At 40.9% G+C, this 23,727-nt stretch overlaps 1 protein-coding gene across 7 annotated transcripts in view; it reads right to left on the reverse strand.

Annotated features, from left to right (window-relative positions):
• The window catches only part of rb1 (retinoblastoma 1), a 295,784-nt gene that overhangs the window by 225,976 nt on the left and 46,081 nt on the right, over positions 1 to 23,727 (reverse strand). Inside the window, exons 3-10 of one of the 7 annotated variants that reach the window (XM_086006457.1) lie at positions 16,367 to 16,470; positions 15,528 to 15,662; positions 13,366 to 13,404; positions 13,209 to 13,276; positions 11,346 to 11,429; positions 9,836 to 9,946; positions 6,595 to 6,728; positions 3,874 to 3,951 (exon numbers count right to left, since the gene is read on the reverse strand). In XM_086006457.1, coding sequence (XP_085862583.1) covers positions 3,874 to 3,951; positions 6,595 to 6,728; positions 9,836 to 9,946; positions 11,346 to 11,429; positions 13,209 to 13,276; positions 13,366 to 13,404; positions 15,528 to 15,662; positions 16,367 to 16,470 — 753 coding nt within the window. Of the gene's footprint in view, positions 1 to 3,873; positions 3,952 to 6,594; positions 6,729 to 9,835; positions 9,947 to 11,345; positions 11,430 to 13,208; positions 13,280 to 13,365; positions 13,405 to 13,505; positions 13,564 to 15,527; positions 15,663 to 16,366; positions 16,471 to 23,727 lie in introns of those variants that run through there. The other 6 variants (XM_086006456.1, XM_086006459.1, XM_086006458.1 and 3 more) reach the window with 6 other exon arrangements.

Genomic DNA, 23,727 nt, shown 5'->3' on the forward strand with positions numbered 1-23,727 from the left:
CAGATACCCTACGGGACAAATTTGTCTATGGACTCCTGAGTGAAGGAACACAGAAGAAGTTACTCGCAGAAAAAGAGCTGACGCTAGATAAGGCTTTCAGCGTGGCAGTATCGTATGAAGCAGCAGCAGCCAGGGGAGCTGCGGAAATTCAACAAAAACCACAGGAATACGGCACCCACGAAATGACACGGGGATTTGCAAAATGTTATCGCTGCGGCAGAACTAACCATGACCAGAAGGACTGCTGGTCCAAAGACAAAATATGCAGACAATGCGGGAAGATTGGACACATTGTACGAGTTTGCAGGTCTGGGAAGAAGACCAGCGACAACAAAAAGGCTACTAAGGAACCGTACAAGAAAGTACAAAAGATGACGGACAGTAGTTCCAAAGACCAGATGAACGATAGTGAATCCGAGAACAGGAGATTAAGCTGTCTCAAACTTCACAATGTAATCGCAAAAGAGGATCACCGAACCATTTGGGTCACCCTCACGATAGCAGGGTCCCAAGTTAAAATGGAATTGGATACAGGATCAGCGCTAACAGTCGATGAGCGGCTATTTTCACACATACCCTTGAGAGAGACATCCATCGTCTTGACGACGTATACGGGGCAAAAAGTATACCCCAGAGGAAAAATAAGGGTGCCTGTCGAATACAATGGCAAGAAAATACGGAAATTGTATCTCTACATACTGCCAAATGGTGGACCACCGTTATTGGGACGGGAATGGATCAGGAAGATAAACTTAGATTGGCATTCCATTCATGCAATGACGGTGGACGGTAAAAAAGATGAAGACGTCACTCCTGGACGATTGTCAACAATCTTAGCTAACGCCAAAGAGGTATTTCAACAAGAACTGGGCACGCTTAAAGGCGTAACCGCCTCGTTAAAAATAGAAGAGAATGCAGTTCCCAAGTTTTTCAAAGCGAGACCGGTACCATATGCAATTCGTCCAGCCGTCGAGGCAGAGCTGGAGAATCTGGAGAAGGCGGGCGTGTTGTCTAAGGTCGACTGGAGCGAGTGGGTGACACCCATCGTTCCTGTCATGAAGAAAACATTAAGCAATAAGTCCGGAGAGCCAAGGAAGATTCGCATCTGTGGGGATTTCAAGGTGACGGTGAACCCTGTCCTTCACACAGTACAATATCCTCTTCCAAGGATAGAAGACATCTTCGCCTCACTGTCTGGAGGGAAGCGTTTTACAAAAATTGACCTAGCACAAGCATATTTGCAGATGGAGGTTGAAGAGTCCTCTAGGAAGTATCTCACGATAAACACTCACAAAGGTCTTTACCAGTATCATCAATTGGTATTCGGAGTAGCATCGGCTCCGGCGATATGGCAAAGAGCGATGGAACAAGTCCTGCAAGGGATTCCGGGGATTCAGTGTTACTTGGACGACATCCTTGTGACAGGTGAAGATGACAGTGAACACCTTAACAACCTAGAACAGGTGCTCACTAGACTACGGGAACATGGACTGCGAGCCAACCGCCCCAAGTGCGAATTTTTTAAGAAACAGATATCGTATTGTGGCCACGTGATTGATGAAGAGGGGTTACATAAGTCCCCTGACAAAATTGAAGCGGTTGTTAAGGCCCCAGCGCCTGAAAAATGTGTCGCAGCTGAGGTCATTCCTCGGGTTGGTGAATTACTATCATAAGTTTTTGCCGAATTTGTCGACAATTCTGCACCCACTGAACGCCCTGCTATGAACGGGGGTAGCATGGAAATGGAGCGATGATTGTAAACGTGCTTTTCAGAAGAGTATGGACTTAATCACTTCGAAGGAAGTATTGGCTCACTACAACCCAGCACTGCCAATCAGGCTGGCGTGTGATGCGTCTCCCTACGGCATTGGGGCGGTACTGTCACATAAATTCCTTGATGGTTTGGAGAGGCCGATAGCTTTTGCGTCACGCTCGTTAACTTCTGCCAAGCGTAACTACGCCCAGATTGACAGAGAGGCCCTCAGCCTCGTGTGGGGGGTGAAGAAGTTCAATCACTATCTGCACAGTCAAAAATTTACTCTACTAACCGATCATCAACCTCTTGTCTCCATTTTCAACCCTCAGAAGGGCGTACCGATAATGACAGCACAACGGCTGCAGAGATGGTCCCTTTTCCTCGGGGCACACCAATATGACATCGAGTACAGGGGAGCTAAACAGCATGGAAATGCTGATGGATTGTCACGTCTACCATTGCCGACGGTGGAAGAAGACCTTGCAGTGGATCCAATGGAGTTATTCCACTCGACCATAGTCGAATGTCTCCCTGTGACGAATGCAAACATAGAAAAGGAAACACGGAATGACCCAACACTATCACGGGTCTATGATTTAACGGTGAAGGGATGGCCAGCACATGGCGAACCACTGCTGCCAGCATTTTCGCCAAGAAGAGAACAGCTGTCAGTGTGCAGAGGAACCTTGATGTGTGGATCCAGAGTAGTAATTCCACCTAAGTTGACGGATAGAGTGCTCAATGAGCTTCATGAGGGTCATCTGGGTGGGGTAAAAATGAAGAGCTTAGCCAGAGCGTTTGTGTGGTGGCTGGGAATCGATAGAGAAATCGAAGAGATGACCAAGAGCTGTGAAGGATGCCAGAAGGTCCAAAACGCCCCACCACAAGCCCCTCTGCATCCATGGGAGTGGCCCTCATCTCCATGGCAAAGGGTGCACATTGATTTTGCTGGTCCCTTCATGGACTCGATGTTTTTAATTGCGGTGGATGCACATTCAAAGTGGCCAGAGGTAATGAAAATGTCCTCAACCACCACGGAAAAAACTATCGCAGTTTTACGAACCATATTCGCCAGGAATGGGCTGCCTGAACAGATTTGCTCTGACAATGGACCACAGTTTGTGTCTGAAGAGTTCCGGGGGTTCTTAAAGAACAATGGTGTTAAGCATTACACATCTGCCCCATATCATCCAGCCACTAATGGATTGGCCGAGAGGTTTGTCCAAACATTCAAGAAGGCTATCAAGGCAATGTGTAATGAAGATATACCCCTACAACACAAGGTGGACAACTTCTTGTTTGCCTACCGGAATGCGACACATGCAGTTACCAACCAAACTCCAGCCATGATGTTCTTCAATCGAAGACTACGATGCCGCTTGGATTTGGTTAAGCCAAACGTCCGAAGAGATGTGGAGAACAGGCAGTTTCAGAATATGAATGAAAGGCCGACCAGGAGTTTTAAGATAGGTCAACCAGTTTTGGCCCGGGACTACCGCACTGAGAAATGGCAGCCAGGAACGATTTGTACACGACAAGGACCTCTCATGTATACCGTGGACGTTGGGGAGAGCATTGTAAGACGCCATGCTGACCAGATTCTAGAGTCACTGGAAAACGTCAACTCCACACCACGATCTGATACACCTGGTAATGAAATCGACATTCCAATTGCAGCTACCGCAGAACCGGTAATATTGGAAGATGAACCAAACAACGACATTGATTCCAACTCAACATTGCCAGAAGAACCTGATACTCCAAAGAGGCGTTATCCAGACAGAATCAGGAAGCCTCCTCAAAGACTGAACTTATAATTGCTTAAACTTAACCAATGTATCTAGCAACAGTAATTGTGATTGTAATTCGTTATTAGTTGTTAAATGAATGTTATGTACTGTTTATCTAAAAGGGGAGGAATTGTTGTGTATGTACCTTTAAGAGAACACCCCTGTATAAAAGGCGCTAGAGAGCCTCTGTTGGTTAGTTTCGTTTATGCCTTTCACCAGTAAAGACTTGTTTGTTTCTCTCCTGCTGGTCCGTGTCTCAATCATTCACGGACTTAACAATAAATACTATCATACTTCACCATGTTTGAAGCATACTTTCTTGCTTACCTCAGGAAGTCCACTAGAAGAGGATATTTTAAAGTTATCCAAGAAAGGAAGAAAGCTCTTAAAATAAATGTTTTTCATCTAGAAAAATGAAACACAAGGTTCATTATCACATATCTGAAGAAGTGGTCATAAACACTATTTCAGTTACTGTAACGCTTTAAACCATGTAGAGGAAAAGAAAAAATACTCCACTTTTGTTATCAGAGAAGTACACTCATTTCTCGTCAGGGCTGTGATCTGTTAGCAGGAAGTTCTTCCCCTTCTGCTCCCCTCTCCAGGTAATCATATCCAACATAAACCCTGACCTTGCATGATATACTGCCAACATATCAAAGTGGTTTGAGGGTGCTCTGTGCTAAAGGACTAATTGAAGTAACCAAAAATAGCTTGAGGTCATGGACTTTTGAATGCGAGAAGTTGCAGTTTCTTTCAGATTTTTAAAGCAGTTATTTTTTTTTCACAATTTGCTAAGTAGCAACGGAACAAAGATTACATTGTGTACTTTATCCCATTGACTCATGGGGTAAAGGGGATAAAGTTGAAATTTCACTCCAACTTCCAAGGACTAACTTCTCTCTAAAAGGTGCTTACAGGGGGTGCTGATGCACCCAACAGCAACCCCACTATAAAAATGCCAGGCACCACGAGGATATGTTTTTCCAGCAAGTTTATACTGGGTTACCACAGGGTGTGCCAGACCCACAAGCCAGGAACTGGTGGCATGTGCAACCCTCTAAGGTTTAATGTAATAGCAGCTTAAGTCAATTAACTTTATATAAAATATAATTAGGCAGAGAGGGCAGTGAAAACCCATAACAGCAAAATGACAGCAAGAAACTAGAGATGAGATTATCACACTGTATCTGTATATCGTATACAGTTCTGATATTAAAAAAAAACCTACCTAAACTAAAACTGATGTAAATCAGGAAAAATGAAGGTCAGTTCAAATCGGTATTGGCTATCATCCCGCTATTAAATTGCCTACCTTTGATGTGCTCCTCATAAAAATAAGTAAGCTGTTATCAAAACAAAAGAACAGGAAAAAAGGAGGAAAAATATGGTTCCCCTCAGTTCTCTCACAGAAGCTACAGAAGAGACTAAGTTAACAGAGACAATTGTTTGCCAGAAATGATGGAGCTGCAAACACTCGCGATGTGAGGGACAGAGTGGGATTTTGTACATGGAGGATGAACATGACCTATACTTGGTATGGAATGTTCTTTCATTTATTCTCTACATACAAAATCTTGCTGAGATAATTTAAAGAACCACGGTGAAACTTAAGGCTGGAGCAGGGGCCAAAAGTATTAAATATTTTACGTTGAGCAGCCAGATTAACAGAAATGCTGAGCAAAAACATACCTGTATAAAGAATATAAAACGGCTAATATTTTTGAAATTTAGGAATACAGATTGCATTGAATTAAAATTATATTTGTAAACTTCAGTTTTTCAATATTTTAACTTTAACAAATGAATGTATTCTAATGCTTTTATTTCATTACTGAAAAAATACACAGATGGAAGAAAATTGCTCTACAGACGTGAAACAAAGATTCCCCCCAGATTGTATTCCAGTTCAACCCCTGCCCCTCCCAAAAGAGAGATTTGGATTTGCATCCTGGGAATAAACGAGAAGACTTACATCTGTCAAAATGAGAGATTTTGGTCATATGATTTCAGATAGTTAATAGAATAAATCTTTGCTGACGGTATCTCTGGTCAATGCTCATCGTTCCTGCGGCAAAGGTGACCAACACACACAACTGGCTGCACAATCAGACAATGACAATGGGAGACACCTATTCTGGATGAATTCACTGTGTCAACATCTCTGCTCAGAAATTAATAAAATTAGAGGTCACTTGATGGCTAGATCTAGCTGTTTGATAGGTTAACATACGTGGGTGAGTCGACTGAGGGATAGTTGAATTCAACAGCTCAGAGTACGGGACAACTAAAGGAAGATATTTGGAAGACAGTACTATTCTAACATTAATATTCCACCCGCTCCCCCCACAAGTTATGGGTTCTGCTGTTCTCTCAGCATAAGTGTAACTTGAACTTCCACACTCCAACAATTTTCCAATACACAACTGAACACACTCACTTGGGCCTCAAACAGCTCAACTCAGATCCCAGGCCATGGGAATTCTGCCAAGCAACTAGGTTACAAATTCCAAGAGCCACTGCACAGCCCACATGAGTATATCTCCACGAGAATGCATAAGCCAGTCACTTTCTCTCCCATCATCAACAGAGGCCTTCGCTCCCATTAACCAACTGTTGGAGTGTTTGAAGTGATTCAGAATGGCTGCTATGCCATTCTGGTCCTTAACAGCTCTAACTCGCCATCTGCTCGGAGTCCTGCCTTTCAATCGGTCATCTTCTACACTGTTCCCCGCCATTGCTCTCAGGTTGTGCCCGTACGCTGCGTCTAGACCTGTACTTGGCATATTTTATATACAAAATTAACTTATAAATTCAACAGCATGTTTAAACTCTGTGACATTGTTCATTTTCATTAAAAATTTACAGTTACATTCTGCATGCTATGAAATTAGTACTCATTACAAGGTGCCTTTGTCGATAGGTTTATTCAACATATGGGTTATGAAGTATTCTTCAGTCATGGAATAAATTTAGAACACTCATTTCATTCTGCACATTTTCTGTTTTTCCATTCCATCTTCAATGATAATTAAAATATTAACTTACCTCATCCACATTGCATTCATTTTCCTGACAAAGGATTTCCATGACTCTGAGGTCTACCTCAGCCGAATTGCTTGTCTGTCTTCGTCTAGAAGCTCGTGATGGGCCACTGGAAACTGTACTATTTGCAGCAGTTCCTGTAAGAAAAATAGCGATTTCAATAAACACCTGCACCTTTCACACATGAAGCAAAATTTAAAGTAGTTCCCAGATCATGAGCAGAGTTTTCCTGTACAACACACTGTCCCAGTATTTCACTGATTTTCCTATATATTCAAGAGAATGGCAGCGCATAAAAGTGCAAGAGAATACACAATACAATCAAGACAGCAAGAAATGCAATAGTTACACTTGGGTGAGAATGGCATAGCTGAACCCACAAGTAGTGCTTGCACTGTGGGCCCCGCACTGATTAAAATGCTGTATTTTAAATGGTTGTGCAGAGCTCCTTATACCAGATTTATTTTAGAGACTGTTAAACACTTTCATTTGGAATTCTGCTTTCCTGTTGATAAAAAAAATCACCGCTTATAACTGATAATTATAACTATAATCTTCAGCTCTAGATAATAGATATATCCAGAGTTGGGCTCTGGTGCTCTTGGTGAGTCAGAGAACACGCTTTATTACAATAGGGGTGTAGGGGATAATACCAGGACCATGCATGGGTATTTCCTCAATCTCTCCGAAAGTGTACTGAGTTACCAGTAGGCAAGGATAGGCTTGATATGAATTGTTAAATTGCTTTATTGCACCATGAGATTAACATAGAGCAACAGCTATGATCAGTTTTAGTCAAATCAGTAAAAGTTACCTTCACATAATGATACAAAATAAAGAACATGCCACAATACCTCACATCAGGGGGTCATCCTTTTTAACTCAAACCAGAGTCTTTCAACTGTTCTTCCAGTATTTCACTACAGGCTATCACAGCTCTAACAAAAACTGACTGCCCTCACAGCCTTCCCGTTTCAAAAATAATCCTCTCTCCCAGCCTCTATCTGTATCTCCTTTAATAGTCAGAGATCAAAGGACTTTCTAACAGACTGGGTGCGAGAAGTTCTCAATATCCAGGCAAACCAACAAACTATTTATTGTTTAGTCTCTGTGGAAAACTTTTACTTGTTTAGTCTGTTTATCATATTAATCACCTTTTGTCTAGGTATCTTGTCCTTTAAACTTGAGAATAGAAATTGCCTTTAAAAAAAAAGCACCAACTCTTTTTCCAAATCTTTTCTGTAAAAAAAAAGTTCAAACATTCTGAAATGTGATTGGGACAATCCTAGGCTTTAGTAGCACTGGGGTGAGGGTCATGGGTTTGGCAGCACTGCAGTGGGGCTGTGGTGTTTTGGCAGTATCAAAGGATTCTGTAGCCCGGCCTCTCTGTGGAGGGGGAACACCCTAAGCTAGTCTGTACAGCTTATTAACAAGATGCTGCAAGTTTTGCACACAGAGGTCATTGCGGCTGCCCTGTTTTACAGATTTCTGAGGCAATTCTTGGTATAGGTGCACAAATTGCCCAATAACTTGGGTGGAACAACCTTTTACTTCTAGCAATTCTACACATGCCACCAACTAACTAGCAATACACTGCTTTGAAAGGAGATTAACAAAAATGAATAGCCATCTACAGTTACATAAATCTATGGTCCAACTGAATGTACAAGGACTCCAGATACATCATCACATGAAAGCCACATTGGACTTCTGTGTGCAAAACTTGCAGCATCTTGAAATTAAAAAAAAATAAACTAAGTCATAAATCTTGGATGGAGTTAGCCAATCCAAGAACCAAAAAGAGGGGACAAGTAAACTGAGGGCTTGAAGCGCATCAACTCAACATGTAAAAACCAGTTTCAAGACTGAACCCATGTCAGTTGCTGGTAAATAATGTTCACCCAATGGACGTGGAATGCATGGAAACATGGAACATCGCCTGGCTCGTGAGGCTTTAGTGAAAAAGACTTAAGAATTCTGTGTTACTCGCCACCTGCCAAGTTAAGTGTCAAAGCTTCAAAACATCCACTCGGCTGAATAAGCAACCATTCGATCCAGGAGAAGCCCTCTTACAGTAGAACATTCCAGCATCTTTGCTAGTCCTAGATGCTGCATCCATCCTGAGCGGTTAGTAATATACCATTTGGAATAGCCTAGCATATAGCATTGCTTGGTCTGCACTGAATGTTTACATTACATAAACCAGTATTGAGGATAAAAGGAGAATGCAAATCCATACTACCGCCCAGCTGCTTACCAACAGACCCACCATTTAACTTATCTGAGCAGCTCTTTGGATTGAGACACCCGATATTGTACAGCTCCAGAAAACTGCTGACAAAATGAGGAAAATCAGACTCAACGTAACAGAAATATTTATTGATATCGGAGCCTCCCTTCATCCAACTTTTACATTAAAAGTGCTCACCGGTATAGTAATGCTTCCCATTTCATTTTGTTTCCACTTTATCACCAAATTTGCTATATCCAAGTTCATCTTAAAACTCAGGAATAGTATTTAATTGCACAGGTAGATAGGAATTTAGCTAACTGCAATGTTTGATTTAAAAGTATGTTGCAATAGAATTGCAAGGCTCGTTTCTATAGTGTACATAAGCTTCATTCCTTGTTCCTTTTCTGCCAATTTCCTCCTGAAGGTGCTGGCCCTTGATGGGATACGGTTCCACAGGCATCGGACACCCTCTGGTAACCTCACCCAAGTGGCCATTGTTCAAGTGCATCTGGACAGGGAATGTTGACAGTTGTTTAGCACGGGAGACATGTCAGCCAAATCAGTTCATGTCCTCAGCAGCATCATATGCATGCATTTCCAGTAGGGGCTCACTGGACAGCAATCTGCAATGGTAACTCTGGCCAATTTCTCCCTCCCTAGCCCAGAGAGGTGAAGTCCACATGTAAACCCCCCATCATTCCCCCGGCTGAGATCAATTAACTGGCCACAAACCACAGATAAAATGTGGAACCTTCTTAGACTATGTGGCTCAGCTACTCATTGCCACCAAGGGAGCCTATAGATTATAATTTAACTTCCATTTACTGCTCATACTATACTATAGTTTTCAAAAAGCCAATTTAAGACGGAATCATTAAGCACTGGTACATAATAAACTTGCATTTGTCATATTTCACAATCAAATTTAACCTTTCTGGGAGCTAATAAAGGAAGTATTTTTTTATAAAAGCAAATTGAATTTGATTTCTATTGTTATCTTTGAAAACCTACTGTAAGGTTCCTTAATCATTGCAGAGGGTGAGATCTTGATAAAGTACTCCAAGACACAAAGCAATAACTGGAAACAGAGCACAAGGTCATCTTCCATCTGCAGCAGCAATCCTGAAACCAGAGTGTAAATAATACAAAAGGCAAAACATTAAAGTGTGCTTTGTCCCATTTCATGACATTAGAACTATAAATGAACATGAATAAGGCTAAAAGAACAATATACCTTTTGTTTGCAAAACCACTTAAAAGGTCTTTTGTTTTCCAGATACCCACAGAACCAAAATTAGGTTCAGTGCATCTTCCTGTACAAACTCAAAACACATCCCAAGTGGTTTAAAAAATATCACACGAAGAAAAAAAGGCAAGTGCCTTTTTTTCTTCAAGTAAAAAGATATCCGAACAGTTTCTAGAAATATTGAAATAGCATCTAAGCTTGAATAATTGTCTAGGGATTATAAATCTTTATCAAAAAGAAAAACTGGAGACCAGAAAATATGTTCCAATTTTTATGCATACACAAACATTTTGATAGTGGTTATTCTTTACACTGATCGCTCAAAGACTCACCTAGCAAATTGATTAAGGGAGGTGATGACTGCATGTATTTGAATAGCTAATATCTCTGGGAAGAATGTCACCACTGTACATTAGTAAAACCTCCCACTGAACTTTGAAGTTTTACAGCATATCTACAGAACACAAACTGGCTGTAATAACTTCATCATCTCCAAATGAACTGAACAAAGGAGATACAACAATACCCTCTGGTGGCAGGACATAGCATTTCATGCTGAATTTCTCCACAATGCTAACAGAAATTGTTTTAAGTACTGGGCAATATGCATTTACATATCAGCTTGGCTGAGTCGGTGACGCTCTTGCCTTGGAGTCCAAAGGTTGTAGGTTGAGTTCTACACCAGGAACTGGCGACAGTGTAGTGCAAGACTGAGGGAGTGCTACACTGTCAGAAGTGTCTACGCTAAACCAAGATCCTGTCTGCCTGTTCACATGGAAGCTGATGATCCATCCCATGGCACTATTCAAACAGCAGCGAGTTGTTGTACTCAACATTTGCCCTTCTAATACCACCACAAAAAAAACAACAGGTTAACTGATTATTTACCTCAAGTTGTTTCTGGGACCCAGAATAGTTACCATTTTTGCTTACAAAAGTGATTCATTGTGAGGTGCTTTCAGACTCCAACATCAACACGTCTAAATTATGTTGACAATAAGGTATCCTTTGTAAACTAGTAGCTACTTTCCCATTTCATTAACCCATTTTCAAATATTGTACCTACCCACATTTATTAACAAACTATTTTAGTGCTCAGAGGTCGAACTCCAAACCATCGTCAACACCTTCACCGAAGCGTACGAGAGCATGGGCCTTACACTAAACATCCGTAAGACAAAGGTCCTCTACCAACCTGCCCCCGCCACACAGTACTGCCCCCTGATTATCAAAATCCACGACAAGGCCTTGGACAACGTGGACCACTTTCCATACCTCGGGAGCCTACTGTCAACAAGGGCAGACGTCGATGACGAAGTCCAACACCATCTTCAGTGCGCCATTGCAGCCTTCGGTCGCCTGAGGAAGAGAGTGTTTGAAGACCAGAACCTCAAACCTGGCACTAAGCTCATGGTCTGCAGAGCAGCAGTGATACCCGCCCTCTTGTATGCCTCAGAGACATGGACATGTTATTTAGTAGAATATGCTTCTTTACTGTTCAATTAAATTGAAAACAATTAATTCCACTGATGTAATTTAGCTTTCTTCAATACCCTGACATCAAAGCTGGTGCTTCAGTCCAAGGAAAAAAAGGTCTGCTCTTTATCTTGACTTTGTGTTATTTCAGTTATAGTCTTCAGAAGAACTTTAGTCATAACTTTAGCTTTCCCCCCAAAATGTTATTTTTACTTTCCAGTTATTATTTTCAGAAATTGTTAACAAAAATTATGCTAAAAAAAAACTACTAATTGCTTTGCTTCTTGCACTACTTACGAAGCCATAATGAAAGTTGAAAACAGTTGGGTCTTGAATGACAAGATAAGACAGGATTTATCTGTTTCAATTTCCAACATTGGTTCTAAAAGTTGTGGACTGTGTGGTATCTTAGTCTCATCTCTGTATCTCCAATTCCCAATCCAGATATACTTGAGCACAAAAATCTAGGCTGACACTCCAGTGCAGTGCTGCACTGTCGGAGGTGCCATCTTTCGGATGAGACATTAAATGTCTGTTCTTTCAGGTGGATGTAAAAGATCCCATGGCACTATTTCAAAGAAGAGCAGGGGAATTATCCCCAGTGTCCAGGCCAATATTTATCCCTCAATCAACATAACAAAAACAGATTATTCGGTCATTATCACATGGCTGTTTGTGGGAGCTTGTCGTGTGCAAATTGGCTGCCACGTTTCCTACATTACAACAGTGACTACACTTCAAAAGTGGCTGTAAAGTGCTTTGGGATGTCCAGTTGTCGTGAACGGCGCTATATAAATGCAAGTCTTTCTTTTTCTTTTATTCTGGCTAACAGTCCTAAGAAATTCTCCGTGAAAATACAAGGACTATTTTCCTCTTCATTTTGGTCCAAAATTCATTAAAATCTTCAGCTGTAACAGCACATTTGAATAAAAAGTATCACACATGAAAATATTTGATCACCTTTGAAGGTTTTTAAGAATTAAAGAGTACCATAAACTAGCTGTAAATCTGTCTCTAATAATTAATGAGGGTGTAAATTTTAAGTACTACAGAAGAGAATCTTACAAAATCTATTGCAATGTTGAGCCACTCTATTTGCCTATATCTTACATCTTTCACTTTATTGGAACCTTTTCATACATCCTAGCTCAATAATTTAAAAAGCAGATTCATATTCATGCTATACTACAAATCTTTTTCATACTAAAATTAATGTCTTGCTTGGTCTGATCTGCTGCTTTGCTCTGCCCAGCATCCTCATTTCTGATGTCTGGTGCACATATAAGTCACTGGGTTTGTCTTTTTAAATTTCATGAATCTGGGGGTTTGGAAAAGCCTGTTATGTAAATTTGGCAATTATGTATCTTCTGTTTTTTGTCACCCTCAGGAAATTGGCATTATTAGCACTTGGAGAGGGTCACTGTCCAAATGGACAGGGCGAGGACTGATGGACCTGATGATCTCTTCTCACTTTTTCTTATGAAGGAGCGGCACTGAAAACTGTACAAAATTCCAACACACAAATCCAGGGTGGTACAAAATAAGAGTCACTGGAGAATCACTAGGATTTCTTGGGAATAGTTTGGACACCCCAGAATTAAAATATAAAGTCAGTTCTCAATGTATACAACTTTTAAAAGAACCGGTTTATTTTAAACAGACCTGTTGCCAGTAGAAAAGTGATCCAACAGATTTTCACCACTGGTTTATTAGTTTCTGATGATGACGCCCTGCTTGACAAATTAAACAAAGTCAAACATGATGACATTATTCTAAAAGTTTTCAAGAAAAACAACTGACTTATTAATTGAAAACTTACTGGTTACTTGGTGCCTCCTCAAATATCTTTTCACATAACCTGTAAATTTAAAAAAGCCAACTCTTAAAAAAAACTTTCAAATAGTGTCAGTCGCACCTTCCGAAGCACACTTTATTTTCACTTTTTGAACCTTTTCTCACCTTTGTAAAACACTATGGGATGCTAAAGGTGCTATAAAAGTGCAAGTTGTGATTTAAATGCAACAGCTGCAGCAGGACCTTCTCTGTATTTCTAATACAAAATAGATGGAAGAGTCAGAAATATGCTGAAAACAATCAATTACTACATATTTTCTTTTTGTTGCAGTGCAAGCCTCAGAGGTGTAAAAGCTTCACATAAAATGATCTTGCATAAAAGGGTTGAATTGTTCATTTCGATTACACATTTGGACTGAAACTAGATGGTTTTAAAGAAAAAGGCTAACTTAAATCACAAAAGTCAGAGTGGGCAACATAACGATTCCTCAACAGCTCAAATGTGCGCGTCAGCTGACAAATAAAATGTTCCAGTGCACTTTAAAATGGATAAAAATATTGAAATAAAGTTTGATGTAATTCAAAATTACAACAACAAAGTGACTGAAATACACTGGATTATGAAATGGCTCCAATCCTGCAGCCAAAAAGTTGTAACCAGTGGTTGTGGATCAGCCTGGAGGCAGGTTACTACTGGTGTCCCCCAGGGATCGATGTTAGGCCCACTACAGTTCACTGTTTTTATTAATAACCTAGATAGTGGTGTTGGGGGTATGGTCAGCAAGTTTGCAGATGTAGAAGTACAATCTTCTGCAAAAAGATTTAGATGCACTGGGAATAGGGCCAAAGAACGGCAAATGGCATTTAACCTAGATAAATGCAGTGCCATGCATGTGGGTAGGACCAACACAGAATATACTTATAATTTACAGGCAAGTGAACTGAAAGCGGTTGAGAAAAGGATCTAGGTATTATTGCGCACAGATCAGTGAATCACGAGTAATGCAGAAACGTCGTAGCCAAAGCAAACAGGATATTTGGGTTGTATCAATAGAACCATTCAATACAAATCAACGGACACCATTCTGTCATGATACAAGTCGTTGGTTAGACTGCTTCTGGAGTGCTGCGCCCAGCTTTGGTCCCCTTACATGGTGGCCTTGAAAAAGGTTCAGAGGAGAGCTACAAGAATGATTCCTAGCTTAAAGAACCTTAGTTACTCAGTTAGGCTTAAAGGGGTAGGTCTATTTACTTTAGAGCAGTATAGACCGAGAGGCAACCTGATAGAGGTATATAAAATAATGAAAGGGCTAGATTGTGTGTCTATGGATAATTTATTCCAGCTTGACAGATTAGCGAGGACCAGGGGACATGCATTTAAAGTATGCAAGCATAGGAATAGGCTGGATATTATCCTGTTGTTCTTTTCCCAGAGAGTAGGGAGCCTCTGGAATGCGTTTCTAGTTTGTGCGATGTGCGCTAACTCTCTGCACACCTTCAAGAGGGAGATGGACCAGTTCTTGGCTGGGGCAGAGATCGCATCATATAGGAGGTAAATGGATTAACAATTAACTTTCACATGGTCCATGTGATCTCCTGGACTGGTTTTGATCACCTGAGGGGGTCGGATAGGAACTGTCCAGAGTTTCCACCACCACATCCATCCCCACCTTTATTGGCCTTGAGTTTCTTCTGTTCTTTTGCCTCTCCCAGGAGATTACATGGCTGCGGGAGGGTAGGAAGCGTAGTCATGATGTTCCAGGCATCATGAATGTGAGGCAGGCTTGATGGACAAGCTGGTCTTTTCCTCCCTGTCCTTTTTTGTATGTTAGTAAATGTCTGAGCTATACTTGATTGGATTCTTTACAATGCACTAAGCTGCCCTATTCGTTCCAGCTACGTAAAACTCATCATTGTGAATTATTTAGCTACATACTGTAATACATTTTAATGATTCCATCATTTGATACCTAACACACTGGTTATCACTGTTGTTCAACTCCACTTAAAGTTAACACATAAAATCCAATCACTTTTCACAATGCCTTCCTGTAAAACATTTTTAATAGCACTGTATTAAAAAGAAACTAGTAGAGCTACCTTTGCAACATTGCTCACAGTAAATGGATCCACATTTCTTATTGTAAGCTTAGAGGCCAACTATCATATATAGTTTAAAAAAGTTACCTCTTAAATTTTTCGAAGATTGCAGTGAAAACAAGGCACTTCTTTTCCAGTTTCAACACCGCTGAATTTACTTTCGTGCTAACGGTGTCCAAGTTCACATCCATTTTCTTCAGCAACTGCAAGAACTCAGTCACACTTCAGGAAGGAGAGAAAAAAGAGTCACATATCACTTCTACCTCTGCCATTCCCACTGTGCCATTAGCACTCATTTTGAAATAGCCTACTCCTGTAAAATCGAAGTTGCTTGTGGAACTAAAGAATTTGAATTATCCAGTGATTCAAATTAAGTACATTTTAATTAACAAGATATCACATTTCTCGCTGGATATACGGCACAGAAACAGACCATTTGGCCCAACCAGTCCGTGCCGGCGTTTATGCTCCACTCAAGCCTCCTCCTGTCTTTCGTCATCTAACGCTATCCTGTTGTCTTTCCTTATTCATCCTTTTTATAATTTCATTAGATTTTCATGACTTGTTACAAGGCCTTCTATTGCCCATTAATGCAATCTCACAGACTACATTCTGTAGCTCAGCAACCTCAACTGATTAAGCTACAGCTTCTTAACCGAATATTCGAATATGCTGTCCTGAACATACAATAAAACGCGGCTACTCTGCATACGTGTTTGCACGTCCAGGATGCAACAAAGTTAGACATCAACACTTGGCCAACAGAGTGATCAATTCTTACAACAAAAAAAGTTCAACTTGGTATTAATTATTCGCTTAACCTGGTTTGAAAAACTCCTGAACCTCAGAGAAAGAAAAACTGCTTCAGTGATTGAATGACAGTTTCCAATGGCAAATCATAAAATGTGAACAATACATAAACCTACTTCAGATCCAAGGTTTTCTGCAACTCTGTCACAGTGAAGGAAACTCCATTCAAGTCTACAGCTGCAATGAAGATGCAGATACCCCAATACTTTCTTATGGCATCCTGGAGGAAGAGAGCAGCAATCTTCAGATTTAACTTTATTAAAATGTTAACTGAATTTAAAAAAATGTATATCTGAACATAAATAGAAACACAGCACTTTAATGAATAAATAAATAATAATAAAAGCAAATGAAAACTGCCAATTAGGCTTCAAATTGATTGCGACTCCAGTAAGTTTCACACCAAAAGGTGCTGGAGAAGGGAGATTTTTTTTTTAAATTTAAAAATCATACATCTGTTTACTTCATTTACCCTTTTTATTACTGAGAAAACAAAGTGAGCTGCCAAGGGCCACAGTGCAGGACACTACCAATATTGAAAAGAGTAAAAAAGCACAGAATTTAAAAAATAAAACAAAGTATGATTAGTTGATGCCAAATTTGGGTTTTAAAAGGCTGAAGATAGCAGGATGAAGGAAAGACTAAGGAAGGTAAATAGTTCTATAGTTGTGAGGTCCTGGGAAAGAATAAGACATTTGTACAATGCTTTCAACAGTGTGGATCCAGGGAGTAGGAAGATTGTATAGACAGTGTAATAACAGCTAAGGAGGAACAAGAGGGCAATTCAGAAGAATATTAACTACAGTATAGTAGAAAATATACAAGCAATAAAGGCTGTGAGAGAGAGAGAGGTAGGTTAGTGGCTAGAGCTGAAAGTGTTTATTTATCAAACAATTCCCCTCTCCTGTATCCTGTCTAGGAAAGCGAGAGAGTAGAAAAAACAGAAAGGTAGAGTATTACTTAAATGGTGATAGTTTGGGAAATTTTGATGTACAAAAGGACCTGGGTGTCCTTGTACACCAGCCACTGAAAGAAAACATGCAAGTGCAGCAAGCAGTTAGGAAGGCAAATGGAATGTTGGCCTTCATTGCAAGAGGTTTTGAGTACAGGAGCAAGGATGTCTTACTACAGTTATACAGGGCCTTGGTGAGACCATACCTGGAGTACTGTGTGCAGTTTTGGTCTCCTTACCGAAGAAAGGATATACTTGCCATAGAGGGAGTGCAGTGAAGGTTCACCAGACTGATTCCGGGATGGCAGGACTGTCATATGAGGAGAAATTGGGTCGACTAGGCCTGTATTCACTAGAGTTTAGAAGAATGAGAGGGGATCTCATTGAAACGTATAAAATTCTGACAGGGCTAGACAGGCTGGATGCTGGGAGGTGTTTCCCCTGGCTTGGGGGGTCCAGAACAAGGGGTCATAGTCTCAGGATACAGGGTAGGACATTTAGGACTGAGATGAGGAGAAATGTCTTCACTCAGAGGGTGGTGAACCTGTGGAATTCTCTACCACAGAAGGCTGTGGAGGCCAAGTCACTGAATATATTTAAGAAGGAGATAGATAGATTTCTAGACACAAAAGGCATCAAGGGGTATGGGGAGAGAGCGGGAATATGGCATTGAGATAGAGGATCAGCCATGATCATATTGAATGGCGGAGCAAGCTCGAAGGGCCGAATGGCCGACTCCTGGTCCTATTTTTCGATGTTTCTATGTTAGAAAAGCCTCCCCAGATAGGGGGGGAAGAATTCATGCTTAGGTCTGACTTGGGTTTTATATAGAGCGACGAGTTGTTAAGGGAAAAGTGGTCCAGAAGAGTAACCCAAACTTCTTGGAAGCCATCTTAGCAACAGAGGATATTTGGGAGTTCTTTTGATAAGAGGAAGTGAACCAAAAACATTGATAAATTAAAGTATTTGAAATAACCATCTCTCAAAAAAGGCAAGAGATGATTATTTCTTCATGTCAATTAGTCTTTGAAGAATTTAAAAGAAACAAGATTTTCAATGTCTCAGCAATCAACCCCCCGTCACAGATATGTCTATCCACAATCGTACTGGTAGGCATGACCACCGCTGCCTTTGTGAAGATAAAGACTCATTTTCAGTGAGGACACCCTTCATCATGTAGCGTGGCACTACCACCGTGCTAAGTGGGACAGATCTGACAGCCCAAAATTGCATATCCATGAGGCATCCTGGGTCATTAACAGCAGAACTGTATACAACTACAATGTGCAACCTCCTGATCTGACACGCCCCTTAATCCTTCATCATCATTACTCTGGGAGATAAACCCTGGTTCAATGTAGCGAATAGAATGGCATTTCAGGGCCAGCACTACAAACACCTTACAATGAGGAACCAATCTAGTGCTGTTGCTGACAGTTCCCTGAGGATACAGAAATTGCCAGCCCACACAATCTTCATACCCATGAGATAGTGAAGACCAAGAGATGTACTGGACAGAGGGGCAGAACTTTGCCCCCATAGTGCAGGCAAGAGATGATCTTGATCAATCACTACCCTGGGATAATATGGTGGGGCACTGGACAGCACAACTAGTAGATGAATTTGTACCACAGCAGTAGTGCCAGCAGTTAAGGAAGGCAAGCACTCTTGTATTTTTGTGCAGCAACAGTTTTTTGATTTCCTACGGTGGGCTTCTTACCCTTCCTGATTAACCTGGTGAATAACTTTTTCTTATAAAAGCAGTCATTAAATGCAGCTCAGCAAAAAAAAAAATTCAACTGGAATCAACCAACAGGAAGAAAAGCAGATAATTATCTGGAATGGACCATAATTGACTATTCCTCCACTTACAACAGTAGGAAAGTTTAACAGCTGATTCTTTACATTTAAAAGATAAGTTGATAGTTTAAGAGGGAAAGATCTAAAAAAAAACTCCTGCCCTGATCAATGGGATGAAAGTCTCTATCTGTTTGCTGTAAGGATCCTACTTAAAATGAACTCCCACAGTCTCAATAGTTCGTAGTGAAGATGGGCTCACAGCACAAAGCTGTTCTTAAACTGACACCAATGGTGATCTAAGAGAGCGCAGAGCGGTTGTTTTGTGAAGTGAAAAAGATATCACAAAGGGTTGCTCTATGGAGCTTGGAGCTGAGGCACAATTATGGGGCAGAATAGAGAGAACACTTTACTTTGCATCCACCCATTCAATGGTGGCCCAAGAGTGCTTACTAGCCGTATGTCCCAGTCACTCCCTCCATTCCACTCCCCAATTCTGGATTCGCATTCCTCTCCTGCCCCCTCTATTCCATCACTGGAAGCTGAACCTTCAACAATTACTCCTCTGTCCACCAGAATTCTCTCTCCTTGCCTTCAAAACTGAACTTCAATTGTGCCTTCTGTCTCCCTCTGTCAAACTCCTCGACTTCTGCTCAGTGTCCAACTCTCCCTTTTCTCAACCATTCAGGTATGCTTTTATGTTAAGAGTACTGGATAAATGTATGTGGGTTTTTTTCGCAGCCAACAATGGGTGTTCCATTCCCCAACACTAAGGTTTCTCACCTTCATGAGCACAAAAGTCACAAAGATTCAATTAAAAAAAAATACTCCTCAAAAATGGAATTATTGTATTCAATGGGTTTTGATACCGTACACAGAGAGCTGCAACACCATCTAGAGACAGTACAACTTGCATTCGATGCTGCTATACCAGATTACCACATTAGGCACGTCAGTAAATTATACTTTGAGAGCTTAGACTTTCCATAAATGTACAAGAGCAAATTATTAATTGCAGCAAGAATGTGTGTCAATACAACTACATATTTTGGGAAATCATCAAAACAGTTGGTCATATACATCAACTGGAAAACAATGGCTAAAAAAAGAACCGTTCAGCAACTGAAATCGATTGGTTGAAGTGGGCTATAGAACAAACACATGCATTGTCTTTTCCTATTCAGCATGGGCCAGATTGGAAACTTGGACTTGGATCCATGCATTACAGCACTAGTGCAAGAGCTGTAACATTGCATGTTAGAAAGAGACACAAATGTTTCTCTTTTCCTCGAGCAGTCACTCTTCATTATTTACATAAGAACATAAGACGTAGGAGCAGGAGTAGGTCATTTGGCCCCTCGAGCCTGCTCCGCCATTCAATAAGATCATGGCTGATCTGATCTTGGCCTCAACTCCACTTCCCTGACCGCTTCCCATAACTCTTCGCTCCTTTACCATTCAAAAATCTGTCTATCTCCACCTTAAATATATTCAACGACCCAGCCTCCACAGCTCTCTGGGGAAGAGAATTGCAAAGATTCACGACCCTCAGAGAAGAAATTCCTCATTTCCGTTTTAAATGGGTGCCCCCTTATTCTGAAATTATGCCCCCTACTTCTAGATTCCCCCACGAGGTGAAACATACTCTCTGCATCTACCCTGTCAAGCCCCTTCAGAACCTTATATGTTTCAATAAGATCACCTCTCATTCTTCGAAACTCCAATGAGTATAGGCCCAACCTGCTCAACCTTTCTTCATAAGATAACCCCTTCATCTCCGGAATCAACCTCGCAAACCTTCTCTGAACTGCCTCCAATGCAAGTATATCCTTCCTTAAATAAGGAGACCAAAACTGTACGCAGTACTCCAGGTGTGATCTCACCAACGTCCTGTACAGTTGTAACAGGACTTCCCTACTTTTATACTCCATTCCCTTTGCAATAAGGGCCAACATTCCATTTGCCTTCCTAATTACTTGCTGCACCTGCATGCTAACTTTTTGTGATTCATGTACTAGGACCCCCAGATCCCTTTGTACCTCAGCATTTTGTAATCACTCCCCATCTAAATAATAATTTGCTTTTTGATTTTTCCTACCAAAGTGGATAACCTCGCATTTTTCCACATTATACTCCATCTGCCAGATTTTTGCCCATTCACTTAGCCTATCTATATCCCTTTGGAGATTCTTTGCGTCCTCCACACAATTTGCATTCCCACCTATCTTTGTATCATCAGCAAATTTGGCTACATTACACTCAGTCCCTTCATCCAAGTCATTAATATAGATTGTAAATAGCTGAGGCCCCAGCACTGATCCCTGCGGCACCCCACTAGTTACAGTTTGCCAACCTTAAAATGACCAATTTATCCCGACTCTGTTTTCTGTTAGTTAGCCAATCTTCTATCCATGCTAATATATTACCCCCAACCCCATGAGCTCTTATCTTGTACAGTAACCTTTTATGTGGCACCTTATCGAATGCCTTCTGGAAATCCAAAAACACGACATCTACCGGTTCCCCTTTATCCACCCTGCTCGTTACATCCTCAAAGAACTCCAGCAAATTTGTCAAACATGATTTCCCTTTCATAAAACCATGCCGACTCTACTTGACTATATTATGGTTTTCTAAATGCCCTGCTACCACTTCCTTAATGATGGACTCCAGCATTTTCCCAATGACAGATGTTAGGCTAACTGGTCTATAGTTGCCTGCTTTCTGTCTTCCTCCTTTCTTAAATAGGGGCGTTACATTTGCGGTTTTCCAGTCCGCTGGGACTTCTCCAGAATCCAGGGATTACAACCAATGCATCCACTATTTCTGCAGCCACCTCGTTTAAGACCCTAGGATGCAGGCCATCGGGTCCAGGGGACTTGTCCACCTTTAGTCCCATTAGTTTGCCTCGTACTTTCTCTCTAGTGATAGTGATTGTTTTAAGTCCCCCCCCACCCCCAATAGCCCCTTGATTATCCATTATTGGGATGCTTTTAGTGTCTTCTACCGTGAAGACCAATACAAAATATTTGTTCAAAGTCTCGGCTATTTCCTTGTTTCCCATTATTAATTCCCCAGACTCATCCTCGGGGGCTAACGTTTACTTTAGCTACTCTCTTCCTTTTTATATACCTGCAGAAGCTCTTACTGTCTTTGTTTATATTTCTCATAAGCTATCTTCTCTCTATCATTCTTTTAGTCGTCCTTTGCTGGTTTTTAAAAATTTCCCAATCCTCTAGTCTTCCACTATTCTTCGCAACATTATATGCCTTTGTTTTCAATTTGATACCATCCTTTACTTCCTTAGTTAGCCACAGATGGTTCATCCTTCTTTCTCACTGGAATATATCTTTGTTGAGAGTTATGAAATATCTCCTTAAATGTTTGCCACTGCTTTTCTACAGTCTTACCTTGTAATATATTTTCCCAGTCCACCTTAACCAAGTCTGCCTTCATACCTTTGTAATTACCTTTATTTAAGTTCATGACACAAGTTTGAGACCTAGCTTTCTCACCCTCAAACTGAATTTGAAATTCTACCATGCTATGATCACCCTTCCCAAGAGTATCCTTCACTTTGAGATCATGAATTAATCCAGCCTCGTTACACATTACCAGCTCCCTGGTTGGTTCCACAACGTATTGTTCCAAGAAACCATCCCGCATACACTCCAAGAACTCTTCCTCAAGTCTACTTTTGCCAATTTGCTTTGTCCAATCAATATGAAGATTAAAATCTCCCATGATTATAGCCGTACCTTTCTTACAAGCCTCTATTATTTCTTGATTTATACTCTGTCCTACAGTGTGGCTACTGTTTGGGGGCCTGTAGACCACGCCCACCAGTGACTTCGTACCCTTATTATTTCTTATCTCCACCCAAACTGATTCTACATCTTGATCTTCTAAGCCAATATCATTTCTCACTACTGCACTGATCTCATCCCTTATTAACAGAGCTACACCACCTCCTTTTCTTTTCTGCCTATCCTTACGAAATGGCAAATACCCCTGAATATTCAGTTCCCAGCTTTGGTCACCTTGCAACCACATCTCTGTAAATGGCTATCAGATCATACCCATTTATTTCTATTTATTTATGCTGTCAACTCATCTATCTTGTTACGAATGCCACGTGCATTCAGATATAGAGCTTTTAATTTTGTCTTTTTACCATTTTTCCCTACTCTGACACCTCTTTCTGATGCACTCTTGTGTATACGCTCTGTCCCTTCCTGTCACACTCTGGTTATCAAGTTTTCTGCATCATTCTATCTTTGTCTGTCTTCCATACTTTTCTTACTGTAGTGCCCAAGTGTATTTGGTTCAGATTCTCCCACTATGTGCCTTTTCTTTCTCTCTCTCTCAGCTCAATCTAGTTCAGGAAAAAGCTGAGATATCTGGGGACGATGGTGTACTCAAGTCCCTATGTCATGTGACCGCAAAACAGCAATCAGCAAAATAAATCGGATGCTAAGCTATATAGCCAAATCAGTTGGCTGCAAGTCTGACACAGTCATGCTAAAAATGGACAGTACTCTGTTCGGGTCTTTAAAAAGATTTGACTGGTTGCTGGCAGATCTTCTAATCACAATGACACCCCAGGACAACAGATATAGTTCGGGATGGGCAAAAGGGTGCTGAAGGACAATGTAGCAGGATATTGACCAGGATATTAACCAGGACATGAGGCAATGGCGTAAGGGTAATAAAACAACTAACAAAGAT

Source organism: Somniosus microcephalus, chromosome 14 (genome assembly GCF_052327205.1).
Source record: "Somniosus microcephalus isolate GS21.2 chromosome 14, FLI_Smic_1.0, whole genome shotgun sequence".
Classification (NCBI taxonomy): domain Eukaryota; kingdom Metazoa; phylum Chordata; class Chondrichthyes; order Squaliformes; family Somniosidae; genus Somniosus; species Somniosus microcephalus.